This window comes from Lepisma saccharinum, chromosome 14 (genome assembly GCF_977018435.1).
Source record: "Lepisma saccharinum chromosome 14, izLepSacc3.1, whole genome shotgun sequence".
In the NCBI taxonomy this organism is placed as follows: Eukaryota; Metazoa; Arthropoda; class Insecta; order Zygentoma; family Lepismatidae; genus Lepisma; species Lepisma saccharinum.
Genome location: NC_139242.1, coordinates 20,590,221 through 20,617,792, shown reverse-complemented (window position 1 = coordinate 20,617,792; position 27,572 = coordinate 20,590,221). Strand labels below are relative to the sequence as shown.

Below are 27,572 nucleotides of genomic sequence, written 5' to 3'. Positions count from 1 at the left end.
AAAAAAAAAACAACGTAAAATTGCCAAATCAAATATAAATATAGAAGATATAAAACAATATTTAATTATTAATTCCATTTATAAAATGGTGTTTTTTTATCAATATCATAATACGCGCATTTAACTGATTTTAATTATCACATCCATTCTGCCTTCTTTCTAGTTCTAGTGAAGAAAAAATTCACAAACAACTTTGCCAAAAACTCAAAATGCAGAAAGTACAAATTTGATGAATCCAGAACTAACAAATACTAACCTGATGCGATCTAAACTTTATCTCTTGTCCTATGTGAATGTCGGCGATAGTAAACCTTCAACATTATATGTCGATATACGTGTATGGAACTATTTAATCAATAAATACAAAATGTGGAGCACTGAAGTAAATGAGGTATTGCATAACATTTCTAAAATTCAGTTTTCTTTCTATTCCTACAGCAAGCGCACTTTGTGTATTAATATGGAATTAAATTTGGAAATAAATCCACAGATAAATAAATGGTTACAACATTAATTTAGTACTACCCTCTACCTCACAATGTTTTTAATACTCTTGGCTAGTAATGGTTATATTAACAACTGTTCAGTAGACTACAGGCACCTCTCTTCACTACGTCATTCATGTTATCCTCTTGAATGATTACATCCTCAACAGATGTTTCTATCACACAAAAGATATGACTAGTTGACGACCTCGCCTGGATAACAATGTGGAAAGTAAGAACTGTGAACAAAAATTTGATAACTTTCATGAAGAACTCACGCTTGGTGTAAACTGAACACAGGACTCTTCAATGCCCTTGTTAGAGTTAATTCTTTTCAATCGTGTACGGGAAATCATTGTAAACTTCTACACAATTGGTCCGTATAGGTGGTGGAAAGCCAATCAGTTTCTTGGAGGTAGAAGAAAGGAACACATGTGCGCCACAGTCTTATGCGAGTAGCCTCTAATCCCACATTAAGAGTACGTTTGTGCGACCATATGACAAATTTCACTTCTTTTATGCTCGCAATCATGCAATCTCTCAGAAAAAGAAGACAACTGCGGATAAGCGATCGATATTCATTACTAAGATGGCCCCGCAGGAGATCTTAATTCAGTTATTTTAAGCTAGACTGAGTAGCAGATGCGGCGTTCAGTCGCTCTGCCATCTTCAACAACGTCATTTGCAGACTAAAGCCGGCTTTAGACGAAAGCATTTCCTTTAACATTTTTGCTAGCATAAATGCTACGTAAATGCTTCCAAAAATCTTATAGCAGGTAGTACTTTACACGAAAGCATTTCATGGAACATTTCGATTACCTTTTACGATTACGATGTATAATACATACAGCACGAAAGGCACGTCGAGTTACACCGTCAATGCCGTGTGCACGGTGTTTACAATTGAAATAGCTAAACTATTCTTCCATACGTGTACAGTAAACGTTGTAAAGTATGTATTTAATCAGCGCCATTCTTCTCTACCTAAAACCAATCAATACGAAGCGATATTCCTCTCGGTTGAATAGTTATCGTCGTTTAAAAGTGTGAAGTGATACGTTTTTTACATCTCACGCGACCGCCATTACATTTTCACTCGTGACCTAGAGATCGCTTCTGATTGGTTACGCTACGAAAAATGATTCGGACCGAGCCTATCCTTGAGAAATGCCATGAAATATGCCATAAGATTTTTCACTTTACACGGTAGCATTTTGGTCATGGCATAAATGTTAAGAAAAATGTCGAGGAAAATGCTTTCGTCTAAAGCGGGCCTAACAGGAATTTGCCATTAAAGTGAGTGAGTGAAATTCAATTCAATTTTCTACCATTATAGACATTATAGGCATCGCGGTGTTGGCTTATTATTTGACGTTAATGAATGAGCGATTAGGATAGTGGCATAAGGGAGAGAGGCATGACGGAAGCCTGAAGGCTTTTACGTTATTTTCTCCTGGTATTCTGTCCTTACAAAGGTTTGTCAAATATTAGTTTCTTGTCGATATACTTTATTAAAAAGACGACCAAAGCTACCTCACGTCATATATAGTCAGCGGCAATAAAAATGGAACATCTAGATCCTGAAATAGTCTAACTCTACGGATTGATTGGATTTTAATATCAGTGATAACTTGTACCAACACTGTAGAGTTGGCAACACACGTAACGCCTTGCAGGGTAGCTTGCAGGATCTAGGTGCCGCATTTAATGACGATGACTGTACAGTCACGGACATTTCTGTGTTGTAACGATTCCATTCGCTTTCAATGGGATTTTTACAGCCCAGAAATGTACGTGACTGTACAATTAAAAACAAGAAAACACGAAATCACATGACCATTCTAAGAACTCAGTGATATAAGCACTCACCGTACTCGTGCCATCTCAACGGGATCTGATTGCATGTCCAAATGTTCCATGATCCTTAATATGTTTTTGCTCTAAAGCAATCTGTTCGATACAACCTTGATAGGCTCACAAGATCCTAAATTCTCCTCTCTCAGATATACAAGTATAGACTATGTGTTGAAGAAAATGACACATCACTGTAATTTGATGTTACAGGTTAGAATCGAGAACAAAGCTGGGCGTTCTTCCTCCAATTCATCACTAACTGATCGACTCCTCTTCGCCGCACGAGCGCATCACACAAACATTAAATTTTTCAACACAGGTAGAAATTGAACTAAAAATTTTAGAGTGAAGCTATTTTTCGATCTTCATACTAATGCAACGGCACGGCCATGCATTATCCACATGCTGTTTAAAAAATCTGCATGTTGGAGAGTGTGTTCGTACTGTGATTTATATTGCCAAGTATAAGCAGCCGTGTTGCTAAAACGAGGTAGTAAAATTGAAGTAAAATCGTGGAGCAAGATTTAAGTTGGTTGCAAGTTTACACAATGAGTACTTTTTATGACATTTACTTTGCGTCATGGTTAACGTGTTCAAATATTGTTGCAAAGTATGCAAAGATTTTATTAATAGTTTTGTGAACAGTCATAAAAAAATGTATGTAGCTATATAATTATATAATATATAATTCTGAAAACAGCCACTCGACTATAATACAGTTATTGATTGATTGAGTTGGAGCTTTAAGTCCACTTTATGCACATTAAGGCTAATCGGGACTGGACCTACAGTTTAAAGTGGGATCCGAACCACCATGTGCCTCCACCGGGTATCGAACCCGGGACCCCTTGATTACAAGGCGACGACGCTACCACTGCGCCATCGGGGAGGCCTATAATACAGTTATTAGCAAAAAGAAAGTATAACACCATTAAGCCTTGTTTCCATGATATGAAAAACTCAATATGCTGACCATATATATGTGTGTATATATACTGTATATATACTATATCACATCAGCCCCTTCCCATTTAAACATTTTGAGTTAAATTCAATATGACGCTTGGGACACACCAATGTGGTTCCCCCTAAACCTAGCCTGTTTCTATCATGACCAATTGTACCCAGCCTAACTCCTTTACTTTTCATACGGGGAGTTAAGGGACTTTCGAATCACCCTCTTGGCCCTTATATGTGACTTTGTCAACATGAAGTCCACACATAAATTATATATATATATATATATATATATATAGCCTATATGTATTTGAATTCATATATTTATAATATACAGGCTATAATATATATATATATATATATATTATGGCCTGTATATTATAAATTTACACACACACACACACACACACACACATATATATATATACACACACATATATATATATATATACATGTAGGTAGAGGAGCCTTCTGGTAATATCTTGCAGGGGGGCCAAGATTTGTAGATCCGGCACTGCATACACTTAATAATACAAACATGGATCCAACCATTACACACAATATAATATATCTAAACATACCATGTAATATAATCTCTCATATTACTGCTTACAAAAACGGATACATGATAAAGTTAAATCAATAAGAAATCTACAATGGTTGATATTTTCTGTGTTAGCAGTGAATTTATAAAAAAAATATATCCAGAGCATATTACGTTGATTGTCTTTTGCTGCTTAACAGTATAGGATAAGGCAAAGTCAGGTTACATAGCTGAATTGCCACCATGATTGCCCGACCTAACTCCCTGGATGTTTACTTGTGGCGACACGTAAAGGTCATTGTGTGCGATAAGAAATTAAGAGACTGGATAACCTCAAAGAAAAGATCACAGATAGTTGGCATATTGAACATGCACTGTTACTGTAACCATTGTTTTCCTATGAAACGTGACATTTGCGTTACCCTGCATTATTAAATAATATGAATTTTTCACAATCAGGTTCACTTACTTGCAACTAACCATTGAGGAGAGATTCACTAAAAGGCACAGTTCGGAACTCTCGATTCTTACTAACCAAAGAATGCTGAACTCCTGCAGCAGGCATTCACTTTACAAGGATAATGGGAGTGTTTGCGTGTTCTGATAACAATGAGTTGTTGACAATGAAGCATGTTCAAATAAGGAAATAAGGTAGTAATTATTTTCATTGTCTCTCTCTCTCGCGGGGTAAGGACATAGAAAGAGGGCTCAAATATGTTTCTGATTAGAAATAGATGAAAACAATTACTTCCCTATTAGCGCCAGCCATTGTTCTGAGAACACGCAATGCTCATAAGGTAAGTTTGTAAACTGTGAAATGCATTGCTTTCGCCTGAATAACACAACACCATTTCACGTATAATGCTTACCGAAAATAAGAAAACGGACACGTAACATTACACTACGTAGAACGTCATAAGTATCCATATTTCAGAGATCCCAGATTCGAATCCAGGGCCTAGGCACGAGTATTCCTTCATCAATTTCATCATCATTCATATCCTCATCTTCGCGATTAGCCAAAAGTGACAGAAGAGCGACGTAAAATGAACAAAATCACCCAAAGTCTCTTATTTCAAATCTTGGGTTCTACGTTCTAATACAATGTAATAATACGTCCTGTGAGAACCAGAGGGACGTAACTCCAATTTACCAAATTTACAGGAGATAGGAAATAATGTATTCTCAGGAATATGTCTGACTCTTCAGAAGAGTCAATTAGTTGGAGATACATACGTGACTCCACCTTACTGCTAAGGATTACAAGTGGAGATTTGTAGAACTGACTACAAATAGAGATCTTTAGAGGAGTTTATTTTTTTAAAAAAAACTGAAGATCGCATTTTTGGAGTTACGTTTGCCTGGTTCTCGTACGACGAATTGGATGTCATTTGATAACTTTCCTTTCTCAAACGATTCATTGTTTCAGCAGGGAACGGATTTATATGTAAATACATATTTATGTATGAAGCTGAAATCAGTTATATTTTGTATTATCTTTGTGCATCATGGTATGTAGACTCGAAAAATTCAGTTTATATTTTCCATATATTAGGTTTTGGCTCATATTTTGGTTATTTTTATATATTATTTCTATATTCAGAACATTTCTCAAGATATACTCCATATTCGCTCAATAACTACATGTCCTCGTGGGACCGAAAGAGTTGGGTGAATTTCTTGTAAATAACTGACAAATTTGAAATACACTCCCATTACTTGTTGCGATATTGAACGCACTTTTAGTCAATATAAACCAACTTATGAGACTTAAAACAAAATTTTGTTATTCATTGTTTTGGAAACAGAAAATAAAAACACATTTTGTGTTGTTTTACAGTTAATGTCAATGTAAGTGTAATGTATTTTATGTAGCTCGTGTAGTGTCTTATATGATTAAAAAGGTATTTTTTTACAATTTTAAGTCCATATTTAACTCCATATTTTGGTGTTACATATTTAGCACTTTTTTACTACATATAAATCCGTTTCCTGATTATCACCCATACCTCTTCCCCACAGTTGCATCTTCACTCTATTTTCTCACTTTATTTAAATAAATTCTTGCTCACAGTGTCTAGTATAGTCTGTCTGCGTTTGTCGCGACCTTCGACGCAAGTGCGCATGCGCTGACTGGAATGGTCCAGTAGCAAAATAAGGGTGGAACAGATAAGGAAATCATACTCCGTGAAAATCGTTGAACATTGAAGTTTCGCACATAGTAACGTCGCCGGCAAACAGCGGCGGCACCAGGATTAATCATCTAGGGGTGTTGAGGGGGTGCGGAAAGAAATTTAGGGGGTGCGATGCTGAAAGTAAGAAAAAAATTAAAAATAAGCATGCAAACTTTCAAAACTGGGGGAGCAAGGTGCCAAAACTGGGGAGGGGGTCGGGGACAGGACAGTTCGCTTTCCCTAAGGTTTAGCGTAGTGCGGGGGCAAAAATAGCAAAATGCGGGGGGCAACTACACCCCTAATCGCCGCCACTGATTAACATAAATTACTCACTGGAATGAAATTATATGTGTGAAATACGAGTATATAACTTTTGATTGACATTCATATTTCAGGGAGGCTGTACCCCCCTTGCCCTCCCCCTGGACGTCCATGATGATGTGCATTAAGTCTTATACTCCAAGAAAGTGGTCAGACAGTGTAAACATTCAGATACACGTTGCAGTCTTATTGAACTATGTACTGAAATATAAAATGAAATTATCCTTGCCTTTAAAAGCACCATAATTTTTGAACTTTTCAAAGTAACGAATGGAGGTACAAAATACATAGTACATTGTACCTTCCGCCTGCCATTTCAGGACAAAATGAGAAGTCCACAGCAACTTCGGCTTCGTTAAAATCCCTTCTGCCGCACTATCACCAACAACGAACTGTAAAATTTCTTCGTGAACATTGGGCCCCTTTCTAACAGTTTTTGATAAAGCCTGAAATGGGTCGTTTACTAGACATGTTATGTGGAACAAATAAATAGAACGAATTAATAAGAAAACCAACCTTCACGTTACAACTCGCATTAAATAATTGCCCGAGCACGACTTGCTGATACCTTGAAAGCAGCTGAAATTTTTGCTCCAGTGTGAGGAAGAACGAGCAGGTGGAAAAATAAACCGTCTATCAAGAACGCAAAAATGAGAGAAAAAGAAAACATAACTCACATAGGCAATTATCGAAAACCACAAACATACCACTTGAAGAAACCAAAGAAGAAAAATTCATAACAACAATGCTGACGAAAGAAAAAAAAGGGCCGCTGATCTTTATAGAGGCTGCCACCAGTACAGGAAATGTACTCGTACATCGGCATCTCTTTCAGTGTTTGCTTGTCGCATACAATAATAACGGTCTTACTTCAGTACCTAACAGTCTGTGTTCAATATGACGACATGACATAATATGACACTCTTAGAGTTAGTGTTTTCAGTTGAACGTAGGGCGTGCTCGGCAGTAAATGAAACAAGCGGACGCAGTAATCTGAGGCCTACAGCGCCTCTCCGTGCACGTTTGTTCCAACTTCTCCCATCGCGTGCAAATTCGCCTTCTCGAATTTCCGGAAGGTGCACATCACTTCCTTTTTCTTTTCATTAGATTTTTCAAGAGAAACTGAAGCAATGGGAAAGAAAAGTTATCGCAATAGTTTTCCTGCGTACGCTTCCGTATACATATGATTTTAAAAAAATGCTTGCAAGCAGCGTGCATTATGCACACATGTACTCCAAATAACGTTACACTACGAAAATGGATAGAACTGCATCATTTTTCGGAACACCTCTGATCCTATCTTCTGAGTACATTCAAAGCGAGTCTAAAACGTGACGTTTCGGAGAAGGCCCCACCTTTAACACTACTAAATATCAGGTCTTTGCGCAGAAGGTCCGAGAGAACGTAACTGCGCAGCCTTGTACACCCAACGGCGAAATAAATAGTAGGCGAATTGTCCATCACCATTTTCATTCAGTCCATTTTCCACAACAGAAATTCATTCCCTAAAACAACACAGGGGGTGGAATAAAGAGTAATGAAAATAGCGATGGACAATTTGCCTATTAATATCTTTGCCGTTGACTGTACGTAGCAAGACACGCTGAGTACACTGTAGACTGAATCTGCGCATGTTTTGAACTTAAGTAAGTTCTACTGGAGTGTTGCATAGTTATGATGGTGGATTTAGCGGGAGGAGCATGGGGGGCACGTGCTCCTCACAAAAGGGATGACTAAATATTTTAAAAAGTATTGGTAGCATTAAATTGCAACGAATAAAAATGTTCGAGCGATTCTTTTCCAGATAGTAAAAGGATAAAAATAAAATAAGTAGACGCCGGAAATCGAAACTTGACCTTGCTGGTTACAAAGTAATAACGTTAACAGATGGAAGCAAATAGATACAATATTTTCCACGTTTGTCACAGTTTCGCTTGAGAAAATGAATTCTCAATCTTATCCCTTTCTGTAACCGTTATGAATTTAAATAATGCAGAACTCCTGCTATTTCACAAAACAAAATGCTATCATCTTATAATCAAAGGGTTCTTGGGTTTGTTTCTGGTGGAGGTACAGATGCTCCCACTTTAAAGTCCAGTCTAGATTAGTTTATCTGAACATAAAAGGGATTTAAAATTAACCCTTTTAATGCCTCGTAAAATCTGCACACTATATTTCCAGAATTACATTTTATCATATGCTTACACCATATGCTATGTCTCTCCCAGAAACAAATCCAGATCCGCTATATAGTTATAGATAAAGGGAACATATAAACAAACCTATGACAAAATCTGACGTCACAACACTTCGTAACGCCTCGAATGAAAATCGATACGAATCAAACGGACACTTACCTCCGACAATTTCAAAAGAACTGTAGCCTTCAGCACAGCTGGATATCAACAAGAACAGAGTTCGCCGCCACCTATCATATCAACAAAGCGCAATGAGGTTGTAAAGTTGAGTGATTTCATTGAGGCGACTGACCGAAAGCAGAGACTTCAAACTGGGAGATGGATGGCTGAATCCGTCAGCCGGATGACAAGCTGCGTTCTTTGCAGCTAATGTTTTTTTTTCTGCACGTACACTCAATGGGGCCGGGAATAAATGGAATCCAAGGGCACGCATCTTCTGTTTAGGCACGATGAACCTTCAACTCCCAACACTCAACAAAATAGGAAATATTGAGCGGTTTATCTCCAACAGAGCGTTATGGTGGGGTTCTCGTAAACAGCAAAGCACATGTTTTTTTTAGTTTGCATTGTTAAGGCTCAATAGTTTTGTGATTACATAAGTCTATTAAACTATTGATAATATCTAGACAACAGTGAAAGAAAACTACATTAAAATTCACGTCAATGCTCTAGAAGGAATTCTAAGCTGATGTAATGTTTCATATTTTGAAATATCCAAGAAGTTTTTCGAATGGAGAGGAAAATTTGAAAAAAAATCGCCCATTTGCATGCCAAAGGTCCAGTCGAGCCTTAAAAAATGAGACTGTGTGGTGGAAACGGTAAGTTGCACTACTGCAATCGCGTGAAGAGTCCGAACACATGATCAGTCGGAAACAAAGGGGTCGCCACAGTTTTTTTAAGGGGGTCAGGGAATTGATATAAAAATGAATAGTGACAATAATAATAAGTAGTTATCACAAACTAAAAATAAATGGTTACTTTGTTTAGAAATGATTATAATTATAATTAAATCCTTGAGGAGACACTTTAGACCCGATACATCAGATGAGTGAATATCTTGCGTAACTGTTTTCTTTATTTTCCCCCATTTTCTGAAGGTAATGTAGCCGGCTTCGGTGGCGGAGTAGTTAGCATATCGAGCTACGACGCTAGGAGTCTCGGGTTGGAATCCCGGCCTGGGCATGGGTGTTTCTGAGTGTCCATTCATCAATTTCATCATATCATCACTCATCCCCACCTTCGCAAATTAGCCAAAAGTGGCAAAAAAGCGAAGTAAAATAAAGCAAATAAATCCACAGTTAATATACTGAAGTTATGTCGTTAATAACTTTTACATACCTTGCTTAAGAAAATATCTGAAAGTTGTGGGGGAAATATTAGTCATGATTGTGTGTTGTGGGACCTCTGACATAAAACGGTCGTTTTTGGAACTTTTGAAAAGCCATGAAACTATTTGTTTTTTGGGTTGAGAGGTCGAATATGAAAATATTGAATTCTGAATGGTTGTTTCTTTTTGCACTAAAATTTTCTCAATATCCCAATTTCCTTGTGGCTTTTCTGTTCTCAAAGTTTGCTTTAAGTTCTCTCTGTGCTCTGATAAGCTAATCGGGACTGGACCCACAGATTAAAGTTGGATCAGAACCGCTGTGCAATGTGTCTCCACCTTTATTATGTAATGCAATGTAAGGGTAAATTTAGAGCCAAGGTGACCACAAATTGGGCTTTTGAAAACTTTTATGGGTCTAGAGCATCGTTTCTCAACCTATGGGGCGCAACCCACTGCTGGGTCCCGAGGGGGCGTTTGGTGGATCTCGAAGTCGTTCTCGAAAATTTATTTACTGTGTCTTAGGAAGAGAAGAACTATGTGATATCAGCTGTGATTCTGGCATTAAAACTACATTTTTTGATTCAGACTTCACAAATTTTTGGATATCTTTAAGAGTTGAGTATCCTGAACTTTCGGATGAGGCATTAAAGTTGTTCATGTAGTTTTACATCTCATGTTTGTGTGAAAAGGAATTTTTCATCTCTGATTCAAGTAAAAAGCAAGTACAGGAATAGTCGTGACGAGCATTCGGATTTACGACTTAACCACTATTGAACCTAACATACCACAGTTTATACGGAAAAAGCAACCGTCACAGTAATTCGGTGAGTAAAAAGAAAAAAAAAGGTTTTAAATTTCAGAATGTGTGTTTAGTTAGATGTTAGACTAGAGTCAATTAGTCTTTTAAATTACATATTTACTTTTCTAGAACGACGTATGTGTAATTTGTTTAAGTAAATGTAAAAGAGGGCTTCTTAAAGTAATAGATGTTAGCAAAAATATGATTATAAACTGGGTGCACACCCTTACAAGTAATTATACCGACACCCATGCTTATGGGCTCCATGAAGTGGGTCGCAGACTGAAAAGGTTGAGAACCACAGGTCTAGAGGAAGTTTGGTGGTATTAAGGGGGCTGTTTGGGTGTGTGAATTGAATCACCCCTTACCATATTAGGATACTATTACATAGATAAGATTCTTGGTATTTTCCATTTCTTGGCTTCACATATCCAATCCAGTTTGTACATGTTGGACCATATGGATACAGCGTGACGCTTATTTACAGTGTGCAACATTTGAAAATAACACAAGACATCACGAGTGGTTAAAGGGAACGTTTCCACGATAAAGATAACTCGTAAATTGAATACGACCGCGTAAACTGAGAGCCTCAAGTTTAATTTCGGTGCATGCCGGCAGATGGTGCATTCGTTAAAGTCAATGAGGAAAAAACCCGCCGACGCCCCATCTGTATTGGTCTCTGCTAATACAGTAATTCACGAGTTTGCTCTTCCCCCCAGTGGCTGAAGCATTCCTACGGATAACGAGGGTTGGCGTATGACAAATGAACGCAGTTGGCGGGACGGAAAGGGTCTCCCTTATTGCACAACGCGAGAACAACCTTGCGTTCTGACATCAGACGAGAAATGCCTACGTTGTTATGTCAGGTTTCTTAGGTTTGGTTCTCTTAGCACAAATACACAGCAAACGCATTATTTATGCTGAGAGAACACAACCTAACCGTAATAACTTGGGCATTTCTCGTCTGACGTCAGAATGCAAGGTTGTCCTCGCGTTGTGCGATAAGGGAGACCCGGACGAAAATTGATCTTCCGCAACCGGGAAAGCCGCCCAGCAGAGGGAATCATGGGAAAGGAGATCCCGTGAGTTTCGCCGAACACAAAACATGTCCTCCCAAATTGGTTAATTAAAGATCTGAGCGTGCTAATGGCGAAAATGAAGTTTGTTCTCGACGGGGATGTCCTAGTATAAATAACCTTCGCCTCCAGAGTTTGAAGATGGCATTAAGTCTATTCCTAAGCGTGCAAAGTATAAAATACACACTCGGATTTGAATGTCCTGGCAAATATTGGAAATCCCAACGTAAGTGGTGGATTTGGTTACAGTCCGGGTCGCTTGTTACCGGGATTTTGGCTGCAAAAACCCATGCTTTGTAGTTTCGTTTTTCTTGCGGCGAATATCAATTGGAATAATGTACACTCCCCGGCAATAAAACTAGAACACCTGCATCTTGAAATACCACCTTCCCTGCAATGACATATGTGTTGCCTAATTTTACGGCAATGAGCGAACTTCAATAGCAACTTTAGCCAACTTCAATAGCAACTTGAGCCAACTTCAATAGAAACTTGAGCCAACTTCAATAGCAACTTCTGCTATCGCCGCAGAGTTAGGCAACACGCTGCTGGTGACTGTACATTCATGCTATGCTCCATTATCTCTAGACACTAGCGTACGCATTTCCATTCGGAGGGTGGTGGATTACACAATAAAGTATTCCGCATATTTGGAGCTTTTCACTATCAAAATTGCACTCAAAGCCAAAAATTATAATCGATCCCCGATTTTTAATTTTTCCGAATTCTTTACTAGTTTCATTTGAAAATTTGGATTTTATGAAAATTTGTGTGGGGGGAGCTTTGCCCCCATCACCTTCCCCTACAAACGCCAGTGTCTACAGAACAACCAACTTCCTAAAAACAAGTATTTTCATTTTCATTTTGCTTCTTTACTTTTCCCCTTACATGTTGCCAACCCTTGACAATATTTTGTCCTTTCTCGTATATTAAGAACATTTATATGTTTTTACATAATATTAATTTGTATTATATTTAACTATATCACACCAAGCACAATTGTGTCAATTAATTTGTGTATCCTTTGTGTATTTGTTTTCAATCTTTTTCCCTTTTTTTTGAATGTGTAGATGAATCTTTCTTCTGAATTTTGTATTTGTTCTTTTTGTGTTTTATGTTTCTTTCTTTCTTTTTTGTTTGTTTGTTATTTGTACAAACATTTAGTATGTAGAATGTGTTTAGTATATAGAATAAATTATTAAAATCGAACCGTATTGAATTCCTCGGAATGCACATTCAACCCTGGTAAATATGAGTCACAAACAGCTAAACAGGAAACAACACTGACACATTTGTTTGTCAAGCATAAGCTTTAATATTGTTTCCTCGTAATTAAAACACGTTCCACATTAGCTTTGTTTTCAGTTATTTAATATTCATACTTCAAGGACGGGGTCGAAGATTAACAGGTGCAAAATACCTATAAACTCCTACGAGTGTAACAAAAAAATACAGACTCTCAGAGAAAATGTTAATATGCAGCACATGCTCACAGCCAGAACAAGCTTTTCTCGCCGGGTACAATGTGACAGACACGAGTGAAGGAATTCAACGGGGTTCAGCAGAAGAGTTAATTTGACCATTGTTAACATCTTCTGCAGCATAACTTAACGCTCATTTGCAATTCATCGCGCTAAGCAGGCCATTAGCAGGGCTTTCATAACAAAAGTAAGGTCGTTTGTTACACGAGGATTGTGGCTCTGTCCTTGAAGGACAAAAGAACGGCGTGCATAACAAACAAAGCAGTCTTCTGATACCGCAGGTAAAGAAACCATATTGCAATTAGGCTTGCCAATTGTTTTTTCTCTGTGCCGTTTCGTTACTTATAATATTGAAGATCAGTAGCGGCCACTGGCGTACGCAGAGGGGGCTGAAGGGGTTACAGAACAGACTCATAAAATGGCTCCCAGTTGCCATTTTTGAGAGTGGAATGTTCTAAATATATGAAATATCTTATTGTGTATGTCGCACACTGGAAAGCAGGCAGGGGTGCCAACTGTGAAACAAATCTCAAATTCTCCCTTCCATGTATCATGATATTAATGCACACCATACTCGCTATGTCATTTACTGATTTCTGTACGCAAATATATGACAGTAATAATAATAGCGCACCTAATAATTTATCGTGTTATGTTCCCACGGGCCCGGTAAGTGGTTACCACTGAAAGCAACCACATATACAATTCCAGCCCCCCCAGAAAAAATCCTACGTACGCCAGTAGCGGAGATTGCGTGCCAAAACTGGGGAGCAAGGACAGTTTACTTCTCCTTGGTAGACAATATTGTTGAAGATATAACATTTGCGTCACAGCTTAATTAGATATAATCTGGCAACATATAAATTAGGGTTTGATTGACTGACTGAATTAAGTTATTTTACGTCGCTTTTCTGCCACTTTTGGCTAATCGCGGCGATGAGGATGAGTGATGATATTGATGAAGTGGCACTCACAATGAACACCCATGCCCAAGCCGGGATTCGAACATGGTGGCCTTGGCGTCGTAGCGCGCTGTGCTAACTACTCCGCCACGGAGGTCGTCGAGGTGTACTAGTCGCCGCAGAAAATTACCCTTGTATGATTCAGAAATGCTATCTTACCTGCCACCAGTAGCATTTTGCTTCGTCCTCAACCTATCGCTCGGCCCCTACAACCTCAGACCACTTTAGTGGTGGCAGAAGCATATCCAAAAGGCTTTCAAACATGTATTCTCATAATGCATTGAATCTAGGCTTGACAACTTTAAATAATAAGTTTCCGGTAGAATTTTTTTGCAGCATTCAAACCTTTTAGATTACCCCCCCTGCTGAAAAAATACCTTGCTTTCCCTTCCTGGATAAAAATCATGCGGTCGTCCGCTGCTTCTACAGTATCGTCTTGTGGTCTTTTTAATGTGAATCAAAATTGAATCAACTTCATAAAAAAAACAAGCAACCACAATTTGAAATTAAACTCTTCTGAAGCCGTAATGCTATAACAAAATTATTCAATTTGAAATACTGTATAAAAGATGATGATAATAATAATAATAATAAATCTCGTCATTCCGGGAGATGATATAGTTTGTCCGGGCGACCGGAAGAGTGAGTTCGATTCCGGAGGGGTTGGCAAGCCTAAGTCGATCCTCCTGTGAGAAAAATGGTTGACATGAATTCCATAATGATCCACGTGTGTGTGTGTGTGTGTGTGATGCGCACGCAATACTAATGACGAGGGAACGTATTTATGTATGAAGATGACATCAGTTATATTTTGTATTATCTTTGCATATCATGGTATGTAGACTCGAAAAATTAAGTTTTCATTTTCCATGTTTGTACGTACATATTAGCTTTTGGCTCATACTTTACATATTTTCATTCTTTTTACATATTATTTCCCTATTTCAGAACATTTCTCAACATATATTCCATATTCGTTCAATAACTACATGTCCTCGTGTGACCAAAAGAGTTGGGTGAATTTCTTGTAAATAACTGACAAATTTGAAATACACTCCCATTACTTCTTACGATATTGAACGCAGTATTAGTCAATATAAATCGATTTTAAGAGAAAACAGAAGGAAATTCACGTTCTAACACTCACAACAAAATTTTGTTATTCATTGTTTTGGAAACAGAAAATGAAAACACATTTTGTGTTGTTTTATAGTTAATGTGAATGAAAGTGTACTGTATTTTATGTAGCTCGTGTAGTGTCTTATATTATTGAAAAGGTATTTTTTTACAATTTTAAGTCCATATTTAACTCCATATTTCGGTGAAAATAACTAAATACTCCCTCTGTACCATAATTATAGTCCGGTATGCAAAAATGGTAGTACAGGAATGACAGACGAAGAGGCAGATGGAAAGCACAATTTGTACTGATCCTTGAGTAATAAAGTTGTATGACTCATTCCCGTGTTTCATGCTCTTCTTCTTCTGTATACACCAATGTCACAGTTTGAATATCGGGCAATTATTATGAGATAACAAACAAAGGTGTACCGGACAATAATTATGGGACAGAGGGAGTATATATTTACATAGTTAGCACATTTTTACTACATATAAATCCGTTCCCTGCTAATAACCATGTTGATCTATTTTTTTTTTTTTATAGAAATGGAAGTTGTCCGGTTTCACTTTTCAAAATGGGCCCTCGCGCAAAGGCTACAGTTTGCACAGCGCCTAACGGCAGCTCTGCTTAGTGGCCGTAGCTAAGAAATGAGCTGCCTTAGCTTCAACACTGCCATAGAAATTTATTTAACCTTTATCAACAAAGCTACACGCCCCGAAGCTCCACTCCCGTAATCCCTAGACCCATTCCGGGCGCTGGTTCGTCATTAGGATGTAATTTTATAGACACGCGCCCAACTGGAGGTTGGTCTCTCTCTGCGAGGGCTTATCTGTATTCTGGAGGGTGATCAAAATCATCGGGCGAGGAGGACGAGTGCCCGTGGAGAATCTGTTAGCGGGGCTTCAACGTGGGGGAACTTCGCAATCCAATTACTCCCTGCTGGGGGGACGCGGTTGACAACCGGCGGTGGAGACCCAGGAATGTTTGCAGCGAAACTAACAGATTTCGTCTCGGCGGTGCCATCAACCCTGAGTGGAACATCGAATCGGGCACCCACCGCATCTCCTGTTCTCTTCTGCTTTTATGTCTACGTTTACGGCTCGATACTTGCATCCGTACAGCTTGTAAACAGTAGACTGGAAGTAGGTTTATGGTCGTAGGTGTCCGTGTTTCTGAGGATGTGTGTGTGTGTACGTGCGTTTAACAACCGTCATTTGTAGCAATCAAACAGTTTTGAACATCAACTCTCAGAGGAAGTATTTCAATATGGGCAAGCGGTATAACTTCTAACTTTATTTCGAAAAACAATGATCAGTATGTGTGTGTGTGTAAGTGTGTTCGTATCTAGGGATATGATAAATGAGTATATGTACATTGTGTTTAATGTAATAATGCATCATTTTATGTATGTGATTGAGTGGAAGAAAAGGCTCTGTAAGGCCTTAACTCCGCCATTTCAAATAAGAGATAAATAAATAAATAAAACGCGAAAAAAATGTCTGCTTCTGGTGTGTGTGTGTGTGGAGGGGGGGACTAATATATGTTTAAAATTGATCACATCATTTGTGGACCTGTCTATAGCCTATAAAAATATCCGCACACAAGACACTGAATTTCATCTTGTATCAAGTCGTCCAGGCTCGGGTACCCTTTTCTACACCCTAGATTTTTCGCACATTTCAAATATTCTCGTTACGAAAATTAGTTCTTCATAAGAAACGATGTTTCTAAATAGCGCGGAAAGTAATTTTTTTAGATCTACGTGCTAGGAAACTTACGTTTTTCAATATTTAGATTCCTTATGTAACGTCGAAACGGTTTTGCAGGGATTTGATCATGGCGCATCTTGGATTCATGTCACAGGCGCACGTCTGAACATTTTCTTTTTCTTCTTATCTTTGACTTGTGCAATGGGATAATTTGCAATTTTTTCTTGTTATGAATGACTTGTGCAATGGGATAATTTGCGATTTCAATATATTATTTATGTAATTTATTGGCGGATTGGATATTTGAGACATTGCAATTGTTTTGTGCCACTTTAGACATTGGAATTGATTTGTGTGACATTGAATTAAGACAAAAGGACTAAATATGAGATTGACACACGTTCAACGGATGAAGGACATAGAGGACTTTGTTCGACGAGACATACGGGACATTGTAATTGACTTACAGGGAACCTAGCCCCACGAACCATTGGCGCTAGGCCCACGAACCATTGGCGCTAGCCCCACGAACCATTGACGCTAGGCCCACGAACCATTGGCGCTAGCCTCACGAACCATTGGCGCTAGCCTCACGAACCATTGGCGCTAGCCCCACGAACCATTGGCGCTAGCCCCACGAACCATTGGCGCTAGCCCCACGAACCATTGGCGCTAGCCCCACGAACCATTGACGCTAGCCCCACGAACCATTGGCGCTAGCCCCACGAACCATTGGCGCTAGCCCCACGAACCATTGGCGCGTGGATAGGTTAGTTCAGTTAGGTTGAGATCGATAGTTAAAATTTGGTGTCGTGTTAGTATCACGATCTAGAAATTGGAAATAATTGCGAACCATTTCAAACGACAAAATTTCAACTTTAAACGGCTGTACAGTCGTAAATACTTCTTTCCGCGCTCCAATTTTTTTTATTCACAAATAGGATCAAATAATGTTCATAATGAAAAAAAAAAAATCAAAATTCGAGGGTGTAGAATAGGGTACCCGACCCGTCGTCCACTAAAGACTGCTTAATCAATGTATATGTACTGCACAGAACATAAGAACAATTCAATACTGTAACTTGTAGTGCTTCAATAAGTCCAATAATTCTCCTCGGTCTGTTGAGCTCCATAAATAAACAAATGAAGGCAGAAAGGGAAAAAAATGTTATTCCTGTAATCGACGGGTCTCGTGTCCGATACCCGGTGGAGTCACATACTGGTTGGGGTACCACTTTAAACTGTAGGTTCAGTTCCGATTAGCCTTTCTGTACATAAAGGACTTAAAACTAAATCAAATCAAATCAAATCAAGAACAAACTTCCACAAGACGAGATTATGAAATCTCTGAAGTGGTGTGATCATTGTATAGTACTATTGAATATTCTGAAAAAGTATTTTACTTGTTTTATTGCCACGTATGTAACACGAAGGACACATTGCCAGCCAAAGCTACTTAACTATGTGCAAAAAATCCATGAGATTTGTTTACGTACAAAGATCGGTGTTAGAATAAGGTGTATCTTAATAACTTAGTTAAAATACTCAATTCAATAAACTTACCTCATGTTCCACTATTTCGTTTTCCTCATCAGAATCAAAGCCTGTATTCAGTTGAAACAAATTTCTAAAATCCATCTTAGTAAACAACAATGAAATAAATAAACACACCAAAATAAATGTTCTCAACACCGTTGCAGTACTTAAAATCACTTACTACAACTACCGTATAATGACACAGAGAAAGGACAAGTTGCTAATAATTTTCCACGTCATTCACGAGAAGTCGAAGGATATATACGCGTATATAAAACTATTTTCCGTGGGAACATCAGCGCCACAAAAGTACAGAATCTGAACTACTCTACCTTGGCATTCATGAACTTGAGTATATATATATATATACCAAGGCTATTAGAATATTATATAAGGTTGAGTCGTCTGCGTTGTTACTCAATATGTATACGATCTAATGACGTCAAATGGGATCATGTGTTGTGAACTAACCCCCGAAAATTCAGTTTGGAGTGTTGTATTATAAACAAAGAGCACAAAGAAAAAACTTGAAATCGAGCAGAGAAATAAATGGTAACATCTTAATAATTATGTCGATATATTCATGGTTTGCAGTTTTTCCGGTTAAATATGTTCGAAATTGCTGATTTTCGGATAGAAATACAAGTTTCTTAGAAATGTAATGCGAGGCCACGCTTCAGCTTTACAGAAGTGCAGATTTTATGTTTTGTGCAGCTATTTTACACAATTAGTTAGTACCACACGTGTAACAAAATAACGTGCAATAAAACCCATAAAAGACATCACTTCAAATATTCACAATTTCCAATATTAAATACCAAGCAAAGTATTCACGGCAAGCGAAATTTATCGAATTTCAACTTCGATTTCAATGTTCGTTGCGAGCAATTTACAGAGAATGAACTTTTTCAATCATAAGTCTTGATATACTTAGAGCATTACACACTTCTATGTGAGATTTCAAGATTCGTTCCTTTCTTACACCACGCGCAAGTAAAAAAACAAAAACAAATGAAATACTCTTCTTTCTAATCAATACTGTATGTAACTCTCTTGCCTACATTGAAGTAAGTCAAAGGCTTATACTGAAGTAGACGCGCTGTTTTTTTTATTATTATTATTATTATTATTACCAACATAGCTTTGAGTTCACATTGTCTTTGTTTGCTCGTAATAAGTTCGTACGTATCGCTTTGAGCTGCTTAGAATCTTATCTACATTAGCTACTATATATTTTGGTGAAGACAGTTGAATTATGGACAACGTCAACATTGTCTTGATAAATCTAACAATGCACAGACAGTTGCCTTATTTATTCTCGTACTTTCTATTCTGGAGGATAAAGTTCTGCACCGAATGCCAAAATGTATTGCGAACGTTATGGAGCAATTTAATTTTTAAAAATACCGTCTGTAGGGATATAATGAGTGAAGGATGCCACTGTACGACTACAAACAACTTTTTTGTTAACACTTTGCATGTTGTTTTTATTCTTTCAGTGTTTCGACGTTCTTAACATGACATCAACAATAAAAAGTGACAGGAAAATATTAAATATTACGTAGAAAGCTGGTGGGCGTCCAGAAGGGAGGGTGGCAAGGGGGACCACGTCCTAATGGAAAATGAAAGTCAACATATACATATACATTTCACACAATAATTTTATTTTAGTCACAGTAATTTATGTTAACTGTTATGAGGGCGTTACAGGAACATGACAACTTTAGACTGAAGGAGTATTTTTTTAGAGGGCAACACTATTATGGGGGAATATATGCCTCCCCCTCCCCCGGAATAAATTACCTTGCTTGGCCCTGCACTCTATATTACAGATGGTGCGATGACATTGAAATAGCGGGGAAAAAGGATATAAAATTTCATTAAACGGAAAGAGTAGCTTATGTTCAATCGTATTGAATATAACACAATGCCGAGTTGGTCGTACAGTATAAAAAGGAGGAAGGGGCTCTTATCGGGACCTTCGTGGTGCGGTCTCAATCAGCAGTGCTAAAAAGACATATGACGTCACAGGACTGGTCGTAGAGATAATGAAAAAGTCTGCCTCTTTCCGAGTTGCAAATGTCTGTCTCGTTCAGAAACTTGCTTCGATATCTAAACTCGATTCGTCTCTAACCTCGAAATAATAGGCACAAAAACAACGTTACAATGCTATTAATACGAACCAATAACATAGAAAACGAAATTTTTGCACACCACACATAAAACCTATCCACAAATTATTATGGTATGGCGGAAGTGGTAGCTTAGAAAATAGATTTTGATGGCAAAATTTTTATACACAGGGTGTTTCAAAATGCTCAATCGGATTTTAAATGGTTTTGTATTTGGAGTTTACAAGCTCGGAGTGGCGATACCTGATACATCAATCTAAAGGAAAACTCATCCCCAATTAATATAGTTAAACGAACACCATCAAGGTGAGAGGAATTCGCGCCATACTCGCTCCAGCATGTACATTCTCACTGTCGCCAAAGCAGTTACGATACGATAATTTATATTTCAACACTGTTAAAAAAGAAAAAAAGACCGTGGCAGGGAATGGGGGAGTATCAAAATATAAAGTGGTTACAAAAAGAAGGCATAACGACTCTTTACAATTGATTGGTGGATTCATTTAGGTTATTTACGTCACTTTTCTTTCACGTTTGGCTAATCGCGACAATGAGGATGACTGATAATATTATTATGCTGATGAAGGGACACAAAGGTCACCCATGCCCAGGCCGGGATTCGAACCCTGAACACGTATCGCGCTGTGTTGACCACTCCGCTACGGAGGTCGGCGACTTCTTACACAATTCTTTGGATCGCCCCCTCTTCTATTGAAAATGTGAGCATTTACTTGCATATATAGAGCATATGCAGCTAAGTTCCAACCCTGGGGCATCAAGTTCTTTGCAAAAATCTCTATTTGCTTCGTCTCCACGAACCTTGTACGTACTTGCATGTAACTACAGTCACCTGCAAAAAAATGGGACACATAGATCCAGAAATATATCCAGAGATATATGTGTGTTGCCTAACTATAAGGCCGTGATAGAAACTACCATTGAAAATTTGCTATTAAAATCCACTTATCACTGTATTGTTAGGCAACACACATTACTCCTTGCGGGGAAGCGAGTATTTCAGTGTCCCATTTTTATTGCCGCTGACTGTACATGGTAGAATTGAACACTTATTCATTTACCAGGGACAACAACTGACGTCTTATTTTTAAAGCGGCATTCCCATGGTGCATTACTGGACATTTATATGCACGCCGACGAAACAGACTCGTGAATGATTTCGAACCTGCAGTATTTATAAGAATGGATACTTGGTCTGACAGCTTCTTCTCTAGAAATACGTTTTTCCTAGAGGACTGGCGCATTTTTCCACGTGAATAAGTATCTTCCGTTACATATTGTTTGTATTACAATTTTAGGTGATATGCTGTAATGTGTGATGATCTAGCATGTACCGGATCCCGGGCTCCAGGATCTATGAGTGAGAAGTTTTTGGAGCTCGCACGCCCTATACATTACATAATATTGTTTATTAATGCATCTTGCATCAGGAGCCGGCAACCGAGAGCGGGTGAGCTCTTGGTTTAAGACCATTTATTTTTACGTTTTGCAATTACTGTTGTCAAAGAATGCTCCACCCCAGTTCAGGACAGAAAGTGGATCCTGAAAAAATACTGAAAATATGAAAATGCAGAAACGGTGTGCCAGAAGTGGAGAGAAACCTTCCACACTGGCCCGCCATAACGGCAGTCCATTTACCAGGTAAGAGACAAATTCGAGGAAACAAGTGTTTATGTTTGTGTACATGTGGTTGTGTTTACATGCTGTCACTGATAATAAATGGCAGCGCTAAACCTACTTGGCATATGTCAACTGTGAACTGTCAACCTACTACTGTCACCTTACCTTTGCACCACCCTGTATACTGTGTGACCGATTCAATTATCACAATTATTCCAGCTACTTCTGTAAAGAGATAACAATATGAACGGCTTATAATCGTCCAGTAACTGATCAAGATAAGAGTTAATGTGAAGGAAGTGGCCTACTTGTTATGTGTTTGTTAATCTTACGTTGGTGAGAAAGAGTGGATCGACACAAGATTGCAGTCTTGCATGTATGTGTGTGTGTGTGTGTGTGTGTGTGTGTGTGTGTTTGTGTGTGTGTACGTGTGTGTGTGTTTGTGTGTGTGTAGGAACTTAGATCTCAACTTATATTTTCAATCCATTGCCTTCTCCATGGCATACATTTCGATAGTATTCGCGATTCCAACTAACCTGACGTGACATCTGGAAAGAAATTTTGAAACTACACTTGGTGAGTGCGTTCAAAGAGAAGAGAAATTGAAAGTTAATTACAGAAAAAGAGAAGAGAATGATGATGACATTTCTGTGCTTGTTTCCTTAAGATTTGATTGATTTATTTGCTTTATTTTACCACTTTCGGCTCACTTGCGAAGATATGGATGAGAGATGACAAGATGAAATTGATGAACGGACAATCACAAACATCCATGCCGGGATTCGAAGCCGGGACCCCTGTTAACCACTCCGCCGGTTCATTAAGATTTGCCACACACAAACACACAGTTGTAATTTCAACGAAAAATGCACTGACTGAGACAATTCCACACAGGTAAAACAGCGGTATCTAAAAATCAGGCCAATCTCTGTTGGTATAACAGTGGCACGGAATGTCAGAAACTCGAGTTCGAGTCGGGCCAGTGACTGTTCGCTGTATGATGTTCGCTTGTATTTACGTCGATTTTCTTCCACTTTTAGCAAATCGCGACGATGAGGATGAATTGTGATTAGATGAGATGGACGGAAGGACAGGACACAAACTTTACAGAGGATCATACTGGCTGTGGATGAAGGCGTCAGAGAGTCGTTTGCCAGTAAGAATGTAGTTTTCAGTGTCTGCTCCAGTCACTTTCTACGCCTCAATAAATAATACAGACTATGATTTTTCTAGGTTAGAGGCTAGATATCAAACGAATTCACGAATATACTAATGTGATCTCTTATTGTATTTAATCTTAGATCGATAAAGCAAGTTTCAATATCAAAATGCGAAAGAAACCAGTTAACGGATACGCTGTCTATAGAGGTAACTGATTGGGTCGCCTTGTAATCCAGGGGTACTGGGTTCGATTTCCGATGGATGCACATTGCACCGTGGTTATTTTTTAATTTCTCTTTTAAAATTTGGGGTGCGTCAATACTTAGGCTATTTTGCACCCGTCACATTATACGGGGTCCAGCTCGTTACCGTTACAAATAACAACTCTAACGTTGCGTAAGTAAAAATCTTAAAATTTTCTGATTTCTGTTAAAAGTTGAGGCTGTAAAGAGGCACTCAGAACACACAAGGACAAAAAACAGGACAACACACACAAAATTATACTGGCCATAGTGCCAGTCGCCAGAGCCTCGTTCGTGTGCAAAATGCAGTCCAGGGTGTACTACGTGGAACATCATCCTTTACACCCCTGCACCGTGGTTAGGATCTCACTCTAAACTGTAATCGTTCTGTCCCGATTAGTACAAATGAGCATAAAGTGAACTTTAAATAACAAACCCAATCGACAATGTCATAAAACTGGTCCAACGAATCAACGGCCTGTGGGTAATGTGTTTGGAACTGAACATTTCCCATTTCTAACAAACACTGAATTCGCCGTCCATTGTATTTTACGATAATTTGGCAACTTTGCATTAATCGACAAAAGTGCAAGTGTCGACGACCTTACTATTCCCTGCGCTTCTTTTATGGAGCTTTCACCCATGACATTCCAATAACGACACACGTGACATTTCGTTGCAGAATGTCAAGCTCCGGCGAGGGACGTTAAGTTTCGTCTTTCAGCAAAAAATTTAGTACCGTGACTAGCCTTTGGAACGTTGTGTTTACAATTTACGACATTATGAGTCTCTATATAATGATTCCCCCTTCCGCTCCTTTGTCCAGGGTGGTATTTCTGGAGAAAGCATTCATTCTTTTGTCCAGAGTTTAATTCCGGTTCTCCGTCCAAAGAATTTCTCTCCCATAGTTCACGGTTCTATTTATAATTTCATTGTGAAACATTTTACCTCATTGTTGATTGACTTACTTTATTTTACTTTCCTTCTTGTGTCGCTTTTGGCTAATTTGCAAAGATGGGGACGAGTGATGATGTGATGAAATTGACGAATAAACACTCACAAACATCCATGCCCAGGCCAGAAGTCGAACCAGGGACCCCTGACGTCGTAGCGCTATGTGCTAACCAGTCCTCCACGGTTTGCCTCATTGTTGTCAACATCCTTTGTCAACAGTTCTGATTCGATCTCATTAGATGAAAGCATTTAACCCTTTTCTCTACACTAATCTCTCTTTATTTGTAATATACTGATGTGTCCATATAACAACGCTCTAGCCTTTCAAAATTTTGAAATCATTTTTATTTCTTTAATCACGTGTCATGTCGATTTCAATCTAAAGTTGTTTCCATTTTCTTCGTATGAATGTGTCTTCTTTCCCACTTTTATTTCGGTTTTGTTATATGTAATATACTTTTTCTCATTTGGGTTTCGCCAAAGGTGTAAATGAGTTTAGAAAGGGGTGGCAACCTAAAGTAAACTTGACAAAAGATAAAGACAGTGATTTTCTAGCTGACCCAAGCGATATTCTAAATAGATGGAAGAACTACTTTAATGACCTTTTAAATGTTCATGTAGGAGATAAATCAGAAGTAAATGACGTGCACACAGCAGAACCTTTAGTTCCAGAACCTAACTTGACTGAAGTTAAAGATGCTATTAAAAGGCTAAAGAATAACAAAGCACCTGGCATTGATTTAATACCAGCTGAGTTCATTAAATATGGTGGAAATTCGTTAATATGTCAAATTCATAAATTAATTTGTTTAATATGGAATAAAGAAGAAATCCCTCAAAAGTGGAAAGAATCCATAATTGTTCCTGTGTTTAAAAAAGGTGATAAAATGAACTGCAATAATTACCGTGGAATTTCTCTACTCTCAACAACATATAAAATATTATCTAACATTATTTTAACAAGACTAACCGCATATGTTAATGAAATTATAGGTGATTATCAATGTGGATTTAAACGTAACAGATCAACTACAGATCAAATTTTTCACATCAGACGGACACTTGAGAAAAAGTGGGAATATAATCAGCTATTCATTGATTTCAAAAAAGCATATGATTCGGTCAAAAGAAATAAATTATATAATATATTAGTAGAGTTTGGAATACCTAAGAAGCTAATTAGTATGATAAAAGTATGCACCAGTGAAACTGAAAGTAAAATTCGTGTGGGTATTAATGTGTCTGACAAATTTACAATTCATGATGGGTTAAAACAAGGAGGTGCATTATCTCCATTGCTCTTTAATTTTGCCTTAGAATATGCTGTTAGGAAGGTAAAAGAAACTAACGAAGGACTAAAATTGATAAGACAAAGTTGTTAGCATATGCAAATGATGGACTTATTAGGAGATGATATAAATACAATTAAGAATAATGATAAAATATTTTTCAAAACTGCTAAAGAAATAGGTTTGAAAGTTAACAAAGATAAAACTAAATATATGCTTACAGGCCGAAACCAAGTGTTAGGTAATAATCAAAATCTAATTATTGATAACAACTCGTTTGAACCAGTTTCCAAATTCAAATACTTAGGAGTAATATTAACAAATGAAAATTATATTAAAGAGGAAATAAAAAGTAGGCTTAATTCAGGAAATGCATGTTACTTCTCTCTTCATAAACTTTTGTCTTCTCGTTTAATATCTAAGAAACTAAAAGTTAAAATATACAAAACAATAATTTTGCCTGTAGTATTATATGGGTGTGAAACTTGGTCCCTTACATTGAAAGAGGAACACAAATTGAGAGTATTTGAAAATAAGATCCTTAGGAAAATATTTGGACCTAAAAGGGATGAGGAGACAGGTGAGTGGAGAAGGTTACATAATTTAGAACTACATAATTTGTATTCATATCCAGATATTATTAGAATAATTAAATCAAGAAGACTTAGGTGGGCAGGCCATGTGGCACGAATGGGAGAGGAAAGAGGAGTTCACAGGATTCTTGTTGGGAAACCTGATGGTAAGAGACCTATAGGAAGGCCAAGACGAAGATAGAGGGACAACGTTGAGATGGACCTAAAGGAAATCTGTATAGATGGAAAAGAGTATATAGATCTTGCTCAGGATAGGGACAGATGGAAGGCCTGTGTTGCTTCAGCCATGAACCTTCGGGTTTAAGAAGGCTAGAGAGTTAGTTAGTTAGCATGTATACAGTAAAACTTTGTACATTAAATTAAGAAATAAATTTAAAATCAGGCTGATAATAGGAAAGAGTATTTATATCGAGAAATGCACATAAAGTTCTAGATGGAGTAAGAAAATAAATTATACATTTAGAAAATGAATTTGACTTCTGGGTATCTTCCTTGTTGGCCTATTGATGGTTGAGATCTCACTATTTTTCTCTTCATCTTGAAGCCTCTCCTACCAAAACACAGTTGCATTTGCGTGTCTGCTCTGCTTGTGGCAATGCAATTAAGCATCTGTGACCGCTGCATCCTTCTGTTCGTGAGTGCTGCTGGTAATTTCTGGCACAGTGCATTTGAAGGGGGATGGGCGATATTCACCTCCAGTCTTGAACCATCCAACTCACTGATTATGAACGACACGTCCCAACTAGGGATAATTCTTTTCCACCATTGCATATGACAGCGTGTCACCCTTTCAGGCGCCTCTTCTGATTTTCTTCCTGTCCTGTCTGGGGTACCACAAGGGAGCGTATTGGGCCCTCTCTTGTTCATCCTATACATGGACGATCTCCCTCAAAGACTTTCCTCATTTCCTGTAAATTTACTCATGTTTGCTGACGACTGTAAACTTTTCAAAGAAATCTCAACCACGCAAGATGCTGTGATTCTCCAGAATGCTCTTTCCGAACTTGTCACATG

The 27,572-nt window shown here is 38.0% G+C and overlaps 1 protein-coding gene across 7 annotated transcripts in view; it reads right to left on the bottom strand.

The window, feature by feature from the left end:
• Positions 1 to 27,572, bottom strand: part of LOC145998712 (kelch-like protein 17) — a 172,028-nt gene that overhangs the window by 67,736 nt on the left and 76,720 nt on the right. The window contains exon 1 of one of the 7 annotated variants that reach the window (XM_083135217.1): positions 14,341 to 14,359. The exons of 3 other annotated variants lie outside the window; for them this stretch is intronic. Coding sequence is in view for 1 of the 4 variants with exons in the window: in XM_083135212.1 (XP_082991338.1) it covers positions 4,321 to 4,323 (3 nt within the window). In the remaining 3 variants the exon portion in view is untranslated. Of the gene's footprint in view, positions 1 to 4,309; positions 4,364 to 8,692; positions 8,748 to 14,340; positions 14,360 to 27,572 lie in introns of those variants that run through there. 3 more of the 7 variants (XM_083135216.1, XM_083135215.1, XM_083135212.1) reach the window with 3 other exon arrangements.